Source organism: Mya arenaria, chromosome 9 (genome assembly GCF_026914265.1).
Source record: "Mya arenaria isolate MELC-2E11 chromosome 9, ASM2691426v1".
Lineage (NCBI taxonomy): Eukaryota > Metazoa > Mollusca > Bivalvia > Myida > Myidae > Mya > Mya arenaria.
The window spans coordinates 59,795,374-59,809,201 of NC_069130.1; the positions used below are offsets into that span (position 1 = coordinate 59,795,374).

The 13,828-nt window shown below is 37.9% G+C and overlaps 1 protein-coding gene and 1 long non-coding RNA gene across 3 annotated transcripts; both read left to right on the top strand.

Annotated features, from left to right (window-relative positions):
- Window positions 1-5,101: 5,101 nt before the first annotated feature.
- LOC128203473 (uncharacterized) lies at window positions 5,102-6,167 on the top strand. The gene is made up of 2 exons (XR_008255952.1): window positions 5,102-5,306; window positions 5,551-6,167. It is a non-coding gene; the product is annotated as an uncharacterized LOC128203473 (long non-coding RNA).
- Window positions 6,168-8,129: 1,962 nt separating this feature from the next.
- LOC128245554 (uncharacterized) lies at window positions 8,130-12,571 on the top strand. Of its 2 annotated transcripts, XR_008263180.1 has the most exons (4): window positions 8,130-8,286; window positions 10,942-11,039; window positions 11,358-11,485; window positions 11,730-12,571. XR_008263180.1 is itself a non-coding variant. In XM_052963753.1 (3 exons), exons 1-3 carry the CDS (start codon window positions 8,242-8,244, stop codon window positions 11,866-11,868), a joined length of 312 nt encoding a protein of 103 aa, XP_052819713.1. In that variant the 5' UTR covers window positions 8,130-8,241; the 3' UTR covers window positions 11,869-12,571. The 2 variants fall into 2 exon arrangements, 1 of the variants encoding a protein (XP_052819713.1); XM_052963753.1 differs by lacking the exon at window positions 10,942-11,039.
- Window positions 12,572-13,828: the final 1,257 nt, after the last annotated feature.

A 13,828-nucleotide genomic window follows, 5' to 3' on the forward strand; every position in this document is an offset into this window, starting at 1 on the left:
AACCGACGGCTTTTAACCTGCCACTGTAAGGGAACCGACGGCCTTTAACCTGTCACTATAAGGGAACGGACGGCCTTTAACCTGCCCGTATAAGGGAACTGATGGCATCAGGCCTGCCTCTATATTGGCACCAACGGCCTTTAGCCAGCCAGTTGAAGAGAACAGACGGCCACTGAACTACCACTGTAAGGGAACCGACGGCCTTTAACCTGCCACTGTAAGGGAACCGACGGCCTTTAACATGCCAATATAAGGGAACCGACGGCCTTTAACCTGCCCGTATAAGGGAACTGACGGCATCAGGCCTGCCTCTATATTGGCACCAACGGCCTTTAGCCAGCCAGTTGAAGAGAACAGACGGCCACTGAACTACCACTGTAAGGGAACCGACGGCCTTTAACCTGTCACTATAAGGGAACCGACGGCCTTTAACCTGCCCGTATAAGGGAACTGACGGCATCAGGCCTGCCTCTATATTGGCACCAACGGCCTTTAGCCAGCCAGTTGAAGAGAACAGACGGCCACTGAACTACCACTGTAAGGGAACCGACGGCCTTTAACCTGCCACTGTAAGGGAACCGACGGCCTTTAACATGCCACTATAAGGGAACCGACGGCCTTTAACCTGCCACTATAAGGGAACCGACGGCCTTTAACATGCCACTATAAGGGAAATGACTGCCTTTAACCTGCCACTTTAAGAGAACCGACGGCCTTCAACCTACCACTATAAGGGAACCGACGGCCTTTAACCTGCAACTATAAGGGAACCGACGGCCTTAACCTGCCACTATAAGGGAACCGACTGCCTCTAACATTCCACTTTAAGGGAACGGACGGCCTTAAACCTGCAACTATAAGGGAACCGACGGCCTTTAACCTACCACTATAAGGGAACAGACGGCCTTTCACCTACCGCTATAAGGGAACCGAATCGCTTTAACCTGCCACTATAAGGTAACTAACAACTTTTATTCTGCCACTATAAAGGAACCGACGGCCTATAACCTGCCACTATAAGGGAACTAACAACTTTTGTTCTGCCACTATAAGGGAACCGACGGCCTCTAACCTGCCACTATAAGGGAACCGACGGCCTCTAACCTGCCACTATAAGGGAACCGACGGCCTCTAACCTGCCACTATAAGGGAACCGACGGCCTCTAACCTGCCACTATAAGGGAACCGACGGCCTCTAACCTGCCACTATAAGTGAACCGACGGCCTCTAACCTGCCACTATAAGTGAACCGACGGCCTCTAACCTGCCACTATAAGTGAACCGACGGCCTCTAACCTGCCACTATAAGTGAACCGATGGCCTCTAACCTGCCACTATAAGTGAACCGACGGCCTATAACCTGCCACTATAAGTGAACCGACGGCCTCTAACCTGCCACAACAAGGTAAGCGACGGTTCTTATCAGTACACTGTATGGAAACCGAGTGCATGGATTCTCTCACTGTAGTTGAAACGACGACCTCCAATCTGCAACTTTCAGGGAACCGTCGGCCCCTTACCTGCCAGGGAGAGGGAATTCAATTAATGGATTATATGGGTACACTACGATCTGAACGTTCATCATGTGTGAAGACTTTTCCAATAAAATATAACCACTAAAAGCCGTTGAAATGCTTAACATCTTAACATGAAAACGCAGCTTGTGGCCATTTTGAAATTTAAACCATGCCGGCAATTTTGGATGTTGTAACTTGGCTCTCTATCTCTATTACATATGAAGAGTATTCATTTCATGCCATGCTTTCCTCACTAATTGCATGATATTTCCACTAAGTGACCTCAGTTATATAATGAATTGATTAATAAATGTAATGAATAAAACTCTTAAGATTCTTAACATCATTCAAAATATATCCACTATACTATAGACATATTGATTGGAATAAAATGTTGGAAACTCATGCATGTATTTGCGTCATAAAACAGATGGTATGTTACATGTGCTGCAGCCTACACGTCTTTCGGCGTCATGAATAAAATTACTGGTGAACAGTTGGTCTTCAAATTGGATATTGATCAAATCATATGGTAACATAAAATCCATGCATAATTTATTAAAATGCTGGATTGATTTTTACAATATATTGTTCATAATATTACATTTTTTGTATAATTATCCTCTCGCAAGAAATGATAGTATTGAAGATGCAATTAAATGCCCATTGCCGTAAGATATCCAACCAACATTTTTTTTTAAATCAAAGTAAGATATTTGATTTTATCCTATAATCATTTGCTTGGGGTTTATCGGTATCATCACCGTAACTACCTGTCCAGTGTCATTCCTTGAGACTTGTGTCTACTGATTGCAAACGAAAGTTTCAGTAGATACTAGGGATGAGACGATACAGTGAATATCGATACTGTATCGATATATACTGTTGCCGATACGTATCATCGATACACAAGCCCGTAGTATCGATACGACTTGGGTCTCTAACCTGTCACTATAAGGGAACCGACGGCCTCTAACCTGTCTCTATAAGGGAACCGACGGCCTCTAACCTGTCACTATAAGGGAACCGACGGCCTTAAACCTGTCACTATCAGGGGACCGACGGCTTTTAACCTGTCACTATAAGGGAACGGACGGTCTTTAACCTGCCACTGTAAGGGAACCGACGGTCTCTAACCTGTCACTGTAAGGGAACCGACGGCCTCGAACCTGCCACTATAAGGGAACTGACGGCCTCTAACCTGTACATATAAGGGAACCGACGGCCTTTAACCTGTCACTATAAAGGAACTGACGGCCTCTAACCTTCCACTATAAGGGAACCGACGGCCTCTTACCTGTCACTATAAGGGAACCGACGGCTTCTAACCTGCCTCTTTATTGGAAGCAACAGCCTTTAGCCAGCCACTTTAAGAGAACAGACGGCCACCGACCTACCACTGTAAAGGAACCGACGGCTTTTAACCTGCCACTGTAAGGGAACCGACGGCCTTTAACATGCCACTATAAGGGAACCGACGGCCTTTAACCTGCCCGTATAAGGGAACTGATGGCATCAGGCCTGCCTCTATATTGGCACCAACGGCCTTTAGCCAGCCAGTTGAAGAGAACAGACGGCCACTGAACTACCACTGTAAGGGAACCGACGGTCTTTAACCTGCCACTGTAAGGGAACCAACGGCCTTTAACATGCCACTATAAGGGAACCGACGGCCTTTAACCTGCCACTATAAGGGAACCGACGGCCTTTAACATGCCACTATAAGGGAACCGACGGCCTTTAACCTGCCACTATAAGGGAAATGACTGCCTTTAACCTGCCACTTTAAGAGAACCGACGGCCTTCAACCTACCACTATAAGGGAACCGACGGCCTTTAACCTGCAACTATAAGGGAACCGACGGCCTTAACCTGCCACTATAAGGGAACCGACTGCCTCTAACATTCCACTTTAAGGGAACGGACGGCCTTAAACCTGCAACTATAAGGGAACCGACGGCCTTTAACCTGCCACTATAAGGGAACCGACGGCCTTTAACCTACCGCTATAAGGGAACCGAATTCCTTTAACCTGCCACTATAAGGTAACTAACAACTTTTATTCTGCCACTATAAAGGAACCGACGGCCTATAACCTGCCACTATAAGCGAACTAACAACTTTTGTTCTGCCACTATAAGGGGACCGACGGCCTCTAACCTGCCACTATAAGGGAACCGACGGCCTCTAACCTGCCACTATAAGGGAACCGACGGCCTCTAACCTGCCACTATAAGGGAACCGACGGCCTCTAACCTGCCACTATAAGGGAACCGACGGCCTCTAACCTGCCACTATAAGTGAACCGACGGCCTCTAACCTGCCACTATAAGTGAACCGACGGCCTCTAACCTGCCACTATAAGTGAACCGACGGCCTCTAACCTGCCACTATAAGTGAACCGATGGCCTCTAACCTGCCACTATAAGTGAACCGACGGCCTATAACCTGCCACTATAAGTGAACCGACGGCCTCTAACCTGCCACAACAAGGTAAGCGACGGTTCTTATCAGTACACTGTATGGAAACCGAGTGCATGGATTCTCTCACTGTAGTTGAAACGACGACCTCCAATTTGCAACTTTCAGGGAACCGTCGGCCCCTTACCTGCCAGGGAGAGGGAATTCAATTAATGGATTATATGGGTACACTACGATCTGAACGTTCATCATGTGTGAAGACTTTTCCAATAAAATATAACCACTAAAAGCCGTTGAAATGCTTAACATCTTAACATGAAAACGCAGCTTGTGGCCATTTTGAAATTTAAACCATGCCGGCAATTTTGGATGTTGTAACTTGGCTCTCTATCTCTATTACATATGAAGAGTATTCATTTCATGCCATGCTTTCCTCACTAATTGCATGATATTTCCACTAAGTGACCTCAGTTATATAATGAATTGATTAATAAATGTAATGAATAAAACTCTTAAGATTCTTAACATCATTCAAAATATATCCACTATACTATAGACATATTGATTGGAATAAAATGTTGGAAACTCATGCATGTATTTGCGTCATAAAACAGATGGTATGTTACATGTGCTGCAGCCTACACGCCTTTCGGCGTCATGAATAAAATTACTGGTGAACAGTTGGTCTTCAAATTGGATATTGATCAAATCATATGGTAACATAAAATCCATGCATAATTTATTAAAATGCTGGATTGATTTTTACAATATATTGTTCATAATATTACATTTTTTGTATAATTATCCTCTCGCAAGAAATGATAGAATTGAAGATGCAATTAAATGCCCATTGCCGTAAGATATCCAACCAACATTTTTTTTTTAAATCAAAGTAAGATATTTGATTTTATCCTATAATCATTTGCTTGGGGTTTATCGGTATCATCACCGTAACTACCTGTCCAGTGTCATTCCTTGAGACTTGTGTCTACTGATTGCAAACGAAAGTTTCAGTAGATACTAGGGATGAGACGATACAGTGAATATCGATACTGTATCGATATATACCGTTGCCGATACGTATCATCGATACACAAGCCCGTAGTATCGATACGACTTGGTCGAATTTCCGTGACGAAACTGTTTTATACCGTTTCTTAATCGGTGCAATTTGTATTATTCGGTGTAAATTTTATCCTTTTGTAATACGCCGTCTCATTGGTTGATTGGTTAGGAGTAGCCAATAGTATGCGTTGTTAGGGAAGCGCTCGGCATAATCATCAGTATGGCGGACGAAGGAGACTTTGTAGAATTGAGCAAGCCAAAAAATACCTCATCCCGCATCTGGGGTCTGTTCCACATGTACAGGTCTAGTAGGATTTAAACAATATATTGTTATATGTACCAAAAGGATATTAATTCATTTCAGATGTATGCAGTTATTTAAATTTCAGGGAAATATAATGACTAAATTATTGCACAGTGTTGCTTTGTTAAATAGGTTTGAGTATAATTAATTAATTAATTAGCAAAGGCATTCTACAGTTTAATCAGTTAACAATGGTTCTTTATAAATTTTTGTCAGGTGTTGCATATGTTTTCTACTTTGCAGGACTGGTGGAGACAACATGAGGAGGAATTTCCTCGTCTGAGTAGGCTAGCTAAAGAAGTTCTGTATATCCCAGCCACATCATTTCCCAGTGAGAGAGTCTTCAGTGTTGCTGGGGACATAGTTACAGCAACACGAAGCCGCTTAGCACCAGACTTGGTGGACACCCTTTTGTTTTTAAAATATAATATGTGACTCTATTCATTGGCTCCAGGAAGGATTCATTAAGGAGGAAATAAGTTCAAATAACTTTGTGAACGACATTCAAATTTCATATTGGCGAGATGTATTATTTTGTTCATAAGTTAAAACAGTTCATATGTTCTAGTCATTGGTGTTCTAGTGAATCTAGTCATTGGTGTTCTAGTCACATAGTAGCCCAAAGAATGTATTAGTATGTATCTAATTAGTATGTAATAAGTAAAGTTAGATTATATCAAATAGGAAACATTTAAAAATGATAATGAACATATTACTGTAAAATTTTACTTTTAACATACTAGTCAATATATTTTTTTCTATAAAATCATTACAATAATTTTAGAAAATATTTCTATAGTTATCATTAAAATTAACACATTGGTTGTTACAAATTTGTTATATAAAATAATACAATTCTGGGTTCTTTTGTGTGTTTCTGTAATTGTTTTTACGTATCTGTATCGTATCGAAAATATCGTATCGGAATGTAGTTGTATCGATACGTATCGTATCACCTGATGACCGTATCGTCTCATCCCTAGTGGATACTATTCCATAACTGCTACATCCATATTCGTGAGTGGACGAAAAAAGGAAATAAGAAATAGACCATGCAACAATAAGTCACTTTAGATAGTGTGTGTTTTAAATAAATAATATATTTTTTCAACATATTTATCTTAAGTTAATTAGTCATCCAGAATGTTTACTTTTAGTTGTCCATTTTAAAATAAATAAAACTGTATACATATTTAAACACAACTTATCTTTCCAAAGAATGATATTAAACAGAAATACCTGTACATTTTACTTTTTTAATTAGAATTTAATTAGCAGCAAACCTGACAATAAGGCCATCGTCAGTGATGCTAGTTACAGGCCATTTACAAGCTGGTGTGTAAGGTTGCACATAAGTATCACTGGCACACCAATTTTCAGCCATTACACTTTAATCCTGTCATTTTTCCAGATACTGCTTCTCTACAGTTGTGTTTGCACTAACTCAAACATATGGCCGGGCTGTTCAGTTATGCTTTTCCTATTGAACTCGTCTACCAATTCATTCGTGGAAAATAACATGGGTGCAACGTTAAACATTTTTTTCTGGCAATGGCCGATTTAAGCTTTCGAAAGGTATGCAGTCTGAAGACTCACATTTCCCATTGAACATTCTTCAATTGCCTTGATACAAAAAAGGTCTTTTAGGCGAATTACTTAAGTGCAATTTGATGGGGAAGCGTTTCATTAAAAATCTTAAGAAAAAACAATAGTCCCTTTCATCCCCGCACGGACAGGGTGTTAGATACAGATGGCAACTGTCTGAAATCACAAGCTAAGACTAGGTGTAATATTGATTTTACAAGCTTACACAACTTAATTTTATTCATTGGCTTTAAAGTATAGGGAACATACATATTTTACTATTTTGTACATATGACCCAACGTAATTATTTGACAGCGCGTTTCGCGTTTCCTTTTGGGTTTATTTAACCTGAAAAATATACTGGGGAAATACCCCTAGGTAATACCACTAGACATAGTATTACGCGGAGTGAGACACGAATATAGATTGATTTTAAGAAAGGCACCCTATCAAACATTCCGTTTAATTATTAGCATCCTCCAATATGTTCTTCTTCCCGAAGTACCTTAGCTTGTACACGAACTGTATCCTAGCATATTAAGACCAGAATTATGTCAAAAATCAATCGCATTACTGATTGTTGCATTTTCGTGAATATGAACATATTATAGCAGTTGAATTCTTTAGGAACGGTAACTTGACTCGTATTGATATAGTGTTCCTGACAATTTTCAATTCATCAATAAATCTACTTTTTTTGTTTAATTAAATCGCAACAATAAACACTGCGTACAAGCAAAAAATGGAAAGCCATGTATGGAAAGTATGGAAAGCCATAAGTCCCGATGGTATTTTCATAGCAAATTCCCGCAGGTCCGCGCCTCCGCAGTTCCGCAAGTCCGCACTTAGCAAGCCCGCAGTTACTAAAACAGTTTACCGTGCCGAAGTTACAAGTTCCGCAATCCCGCACATAGCAAACTTGCTAGTTGCGCCGCACTTACGAATCACGCAGTTAGCAATACCGCTGTTTGCTAAGTGCGGACTTGCGGGATTGCAACGCCATAGGTCCCGCAAGTCCGCACTTAGCAAATCGCGCAGTTACAAAGTGTAACGGATCTGGATGAAACAATCCCGCAAGTCCGCACTTAGCAGACTCACTCACAATTATGAAAATAGATTCTCCGCGCTTAAAAAACTGACTTTGTCATCATTGTTGTAAACGCGCAGTTATGAGATTAAGTTGGACAAAATCCGCAGTTGTTACTTTGGCGGCAATCTAACGGATGTGTGTCACTACGCATGCGCATTTTGACCATAAACAAAGGGGATTTATTTATTAAATGGCAGTGAAAATAGGATTAAAAGGAGCAGAAGCATCGTGTAATTATTAGATCACTATCGATGTTTTAATGGTTCCAGGTTGTCAAAAGAAGGAATTAGTCAGCCGTCACCAGGTAAAGAATAATTTTGCTTAATTCAAGTTAAGAATCAGTTATTAAAAGAAGCTGAACCTTCGTTTCTTGATTAAAGGTTTTGTTTCACGTTATTTAAAGCTGCACTCTCAGTCTCAATAATAAACCGTTTTTACAATTTTTTTTTAATTTTTAGTCTTTGAAAAACAAATTTTTGCGTAAATATCTGCAAACAAATGATGGAAAAATGCTGACAAAATCTGATCCCACATTTTCATATTTCCGTTAGAAAAGTAATGTTTTATGGCTTAAACTGTTACTAATGCACCAGTCAATTGTAACAACAGCCCCCAGGTCCAGGGACAGGCGGGGACTTTGAATTTCGGTCAAGCCAACCCCGGCTAAAGTGCCCGTCCTGCGGGGACAAACAGATGGTAAAATACTCTCCACCTAAATGGCTGTCAACGAGTCTTTTGACGATTTTTAGACTATGGCAGACTCGAGACAGGGATACACATGTCAAAATAATAAAAAGTATCCCTGATCGCTCATTATTGTAGCTAAATGCCCCCGCACCCCAGGGACCCTAGGTAGGACCCATTCCCCGCTATATTTAAAGCGTAGAGAAAACCACTGCATTCACCCGACACTGCGGGGCCACCTGAAAGGTAAAAACACAGCACATTTCCCCGGCCATCCCCGGTATACCCCTGGACCTGAGGGGGGGGGGGGGGGGTTACAATTGACTGGTTGACTGGTGCATAACGGTTAAAGAAAAATGCATAAAACATCAATTTTTGAACTGAAATATAAAAATCTGCCATCTTATTTTTGTCAGCAGACAAATACAACTAGTTTCCATGCATTTTCGCAAACAAATTGCTCGTTTCAAGTAAAAAAAATAATATAAACATTTGTCAAAACGTTTAATCTGTGAGAGTGCAGCTTTAAGTTAAAATATTGATGTTTTTGCATTTTCTTAATCTGTTAGTAAAGCTTTTGGCCATTAAATGCTAAGTTTCAAACAGAGATATGTAAATCTGCGATCTGATCATTTGTCAGCAGTTTTATATCACTTGTTTGCAGATATTTACGCTAAAAAAGGCTAATTTGAAAACAAAAAGTAATAAATGTTGTCAAAACAGTAAATCTGTGAGAGTGCAGCTTTAAATCTCTTTACTTATAGGCTCCCCCCCCCCCCCCCCCCCCTAAAATCTAAAGTTGTCCAAGTGTATTTTTTTATTTTAATAAAGGAGAAATAAGGTAATAAAATATGCCAAAATTGCTCCATTTCAGATTGGATATTGTTGATTTTTTTCAAGGGGGACCCCCAAACCCCTCTACCACTAATTTTAACCAAATAAATTTCGGTTCTCAGGGAGGGGCGCAAGTCAAAAAGTTATGCCTTTAGGTTATTAAAGTCGAATCCTGGATCCACACATGTTATGCTCCCATTCCGAGGGGCAAATAAAAATTGCACTCTCTGTCTGTTCATACTTTGTGTAACCTGCCTTTAACTTTATCAATATGGTGCTTACAGGGAACATGTTGCTTGCAAGAAACACATCTCTTTCACAAGCAGTTGCCAGGGTGGATCAAGGATTCGACATAAGATGGGCAACTCTCAGGGTTGCTACTTTTAAACTTGAGCCCCTCCCTCAGAATTGAAATTGATTTGGTTTAAAGTGCTGTTGTTGTTTTTTGGGGGGGTACTCCAAAAAAAAAAAATATGATAATTATCTCACTAATTTCTTATCAAAAACGGTGCATTTTTGTTTATTTCATTAATTTTTCTCTCATATATTGATATCTAAAGTATACTTGGACCCGCTTGTGGTTGCATTTATCACTAACAGAGACAAAAAAAATTCTCCTTAATATATGAAAGTATAATTACAAATTAAAAGTAATGGACATATTGATCAGAATTTTGTGTTTACAAAACTTATTTTCTGACTCCTTTACATGTATATCTATTTAATGTCACAAGTATACATTTTTTATGATTAATTAGGAACCAGGTCGTATGCTCTAGCTGATCCAGGGGTGGAGGAGGATTGTTAAAGTTTTTTGGTAGAGTACCCCAAAACACCCGTACTGACACTGAAAGCCGCACTCTCACAGGTTGTACGTTTTGACAACTTTTTATTTTTTGTCTTGGAACCAGCCATTTTTTGCGAAAATCCATGGAAACCAGTTGAATAAGACTGCTGACAAAAATTTAGATCGCAGAATTTTATATTTCAGTTCAAAAATTGATTTTTTTATGCATTTTTCTTAAACCATTAGTTGAGGCCATAAAATATTAATTTTTCTAACAGAAATATGAAAATCTACGATCTGATTTTTTGTCAGCAATCTTATATTATTGGTTTGCAGATATTTATGCAAATAATTGCTCTATTCAAGACAAAAAATAAAAAAAAAAAGTTGTAAAAATGGTAAATCTGTGAAAGTGCAGCTTTAAAACCAAATAAAGTTCGGTTCTGAGGGAGCGTGCATGTCAAAAGCTAACGCCCATAAGTTATTCCCCCTCTAACATCAAATCCTGCATCCACCCTGGTTCCCTGTTAAGCCAACTATGAAAAACATTATCAATTATCTGTTTGGGTTGCTCATGCATTTTTGAACACTCTTAGTACAAGGTGTACATAATCAGAAGATTTATAGATAATTAATCTTTCCTTTTTTATTCAGAAATTGAGGATGCCATAAGAAATTATTTCTGGAATGGTTATGAATTCGAAACAATACATTATACCTCAGCTGAACCACAAAGACAACTTTTCTATCAGGTATTTCAAAGTCTAAGATATAATTAATTATTTGTTTTTAATAATTTTCTTTTAGTTCAACATCAATTATATGGGAATTTCAGACAAAATCCAGTCACTGGGTCAGCTGTTTAACATTTTTCATGATGGTGTCCTGAATATTGACAATTTTTAGCACAAATATTCAGTTATTCATACATATTCATTCATTTATTATATAACTTGAAATTTCTCAAGGCAAAGTGAAAACGAAATGTGCCAGTTACACTAAGATTTGAGTGTTTTTCACAAAAACACTCAAAATGCTTTAAAAACACTATTTATTGTTTATTTCTATAGCCAACATTGCTGAAGAAGCTCTTGTGGGACATTCAAGGACAAAACCTGTGCTGGTCAAAATGTGATCCTGTCCGGAATTCCAAACTGTCTCCTGGCAAGTGTTTTCCAGAAAGGAATACCTTTTCTAAGTAAGTAGTAATACTAAGCATGTCCAGTTTTGACTCCTTCAAAATCCTTCTGTGCACCCAATTAGAAGACCTTATTGTTAAAACTTATTGCAAACTTTCCTAAATGTTAAATATATAACTACAAAATATAGAGTTCAGTTGTATGCCTCAAATTAGTGTGTACAGACATTTTTCATACTAAAACAGTAGAAGTTTATTGCATTATTCTTTGTAATACTTTGTATCTTTTTACACTTGTTTGCAGATTATTATGTGCAAAGAAGCTGCAGCATGGGTCATGCAATCTACAACCAGGATATGCAGCTTTGGATCCAATATTTCAGATGAATGAAGATGCCAGTCATCTCTGTAGGACTTGTGTGTGTGAAAATGATTCAAAATAGTGAAATTTACAGCATATCATTTATAATAAAGCAACACACAGAATATGAGAATATACTGTTCAATTCCATTTATGCCAATTATAGCAGTAATTTTTTTACTAAAATTGAAAAAAAATCAAATTTGCCATTATGATGTTTTTCTACACTTACTATAGGATGTAGTCATCTTACATATGAATATACAAGTACTAGCAGTGATAATGAATCTTGAAGTTTTTATGATTTTTTACCATTCCACTTCTACACCAATTGACCTGGAGACGATCAGTATGGCATTTAGTGGTGTTTAAATGTTTATAAACAAAAAAGATCACTATTTCTATATGTAGACAGGTCACTTTCACCCCAGCAGTCTGTTTTGTTTTTGTCACTTGTGTTGTCCAAGTAATCTTCATGTATGTACAATGTTCTGTATGGGGTGATGTCTTAAACAGATTTTATATATTTAATTTAAAATTTCATTGGTTGATATTTGTATCTTTACCGCACTAGACTAACTTTCTATTTTTTCCTCTAATTCAGTACCTGAACTTTTTCAGTGTGTTAAGTAACACTCAGTTTATCATGTAACTGTTTAAAATTTTAAGTATATTATATTGTCTCATATCCTGGTGAGTTGTTTTATATAATTACATAGTTACGGTAAAGATTATTTTTTGTATTAGATAATATCTAAATAATTAAACACATTTGCATTTCTTTATATTTTGTTCCATTACACGGGCGTTTTTTGTACTCTGTATTATGTCTTTTATTTAAGTTTTAACATTTGTCTTGTGCTGCATTTAAACATATGTTTATAGGTTTTTCACCAAAATATAAACTGAAGAACCCCGAGAAGTGTTAATTGTAAAATATCCACCTTCTACATATATTATAAAACTGAACTGTTCTGTAAACAATGCATAATAATGGACCCAGAGCACAAATCTGACAAGTTGAAGCATATGAATTTTACTTAACGTTGAATCCATTGTTCAAAACTAAAGTGACTGTAAAAGTTGATTTGTTTTTATATTTTGCTTAAAAAGTATTCAAACAGTAGGCTTGCCAGTTTTGTAGTTTAGTTTCATAGACATCATTGAAAGTTACGAGGAAAACTTCTTCCAATATACCAAGTTTGATCACTATATGTCAAATCTTTCAAAAAATATTCGATACCATAGGAAAGTTTGATGCCACCCGTCATCGGCCAGCCAAAACAATGATGCAAGGCAATAAAGGGCCATAATTTGTGTTAATGGTTAAAATGCAGATCTTATACCTAATTGTAAGATGTATACATGGTCATTTTTAATTGTGGGAAGTATTAAGTCAATTGAATAAATTGTATAGAAATTATTGATAAAAATCCCAACTTGCCGTAACACTTTAACCTGCACTAAAACTTTAACTTAACTTCCAAAAGTTAATAAGGGGCCATAATTTATATTGAGGTTAAGATGAAGTTGTGTAACTTAATTTCCGCGATGATCCTGGAGTATTAATTAAGTGAATTGAATGAAGAGTATTGGAGTTTTAATTGAGAATGCCAATCCCACCCGAAGCTCTAACCAGACACCGATGATGGGGCGAGTAATAAAGCCCACTTATTCTTCGAATAATGGAGCTGATAATACCACGAAAGTCATGTTCTAAGAGTTGTCTCATTCTTCAAGTATTAAACTCTTGTCAAACTTTCAGTATGTGTTGCATTAAGCCTGAAATTGAAATTTAACTCTGATTTGTAAAGTTACATATATAAATAATCTTATGACCAAAAATATCTGCCCCTCTCTCGTTTATGTTTTAATATATGTAATTTAGTTCCGGATGTTTTAATACAGAAAAATAGTGCTTGTTTTCAAGTATCAGTCTTTTATTAAAGTTGGATAAAATGATGCAGGTGCTCTTTTAAACAGGTCGTGAACAGCTTATTTGTTGATTTTTTTTAAATTTTAAACTCACTTTTTCATAATAA

What these genes read in the sequence shown, in the direction of transcription:
- LOC128245554 (XM_052963753.1), top strand. Translation starts at nt 8,242, where the DNA reads ATGGTTCCAGGTTGTCAAAAGAAGGAATTAGTCAGCCGTCACCAG. An exon ending in AATTAGTCAGCCGTCACCAG is followed by an intron (nt 8,287 to 11,357) that starts GTAAAGAATAAT and finishes TTATTTCTATAG; the next exon opens with CCAACATTGCTGAAGAAGCT. An exon ending in GAAAGGAATACCTTTTCTAA is followed by an intron (nt 11,486 to 11,729) that starts GTAAGTAGTAAT and finishes ACTTGTTTGCAG; the next exon opens with ATTATTATGTGCAAAGAAGC.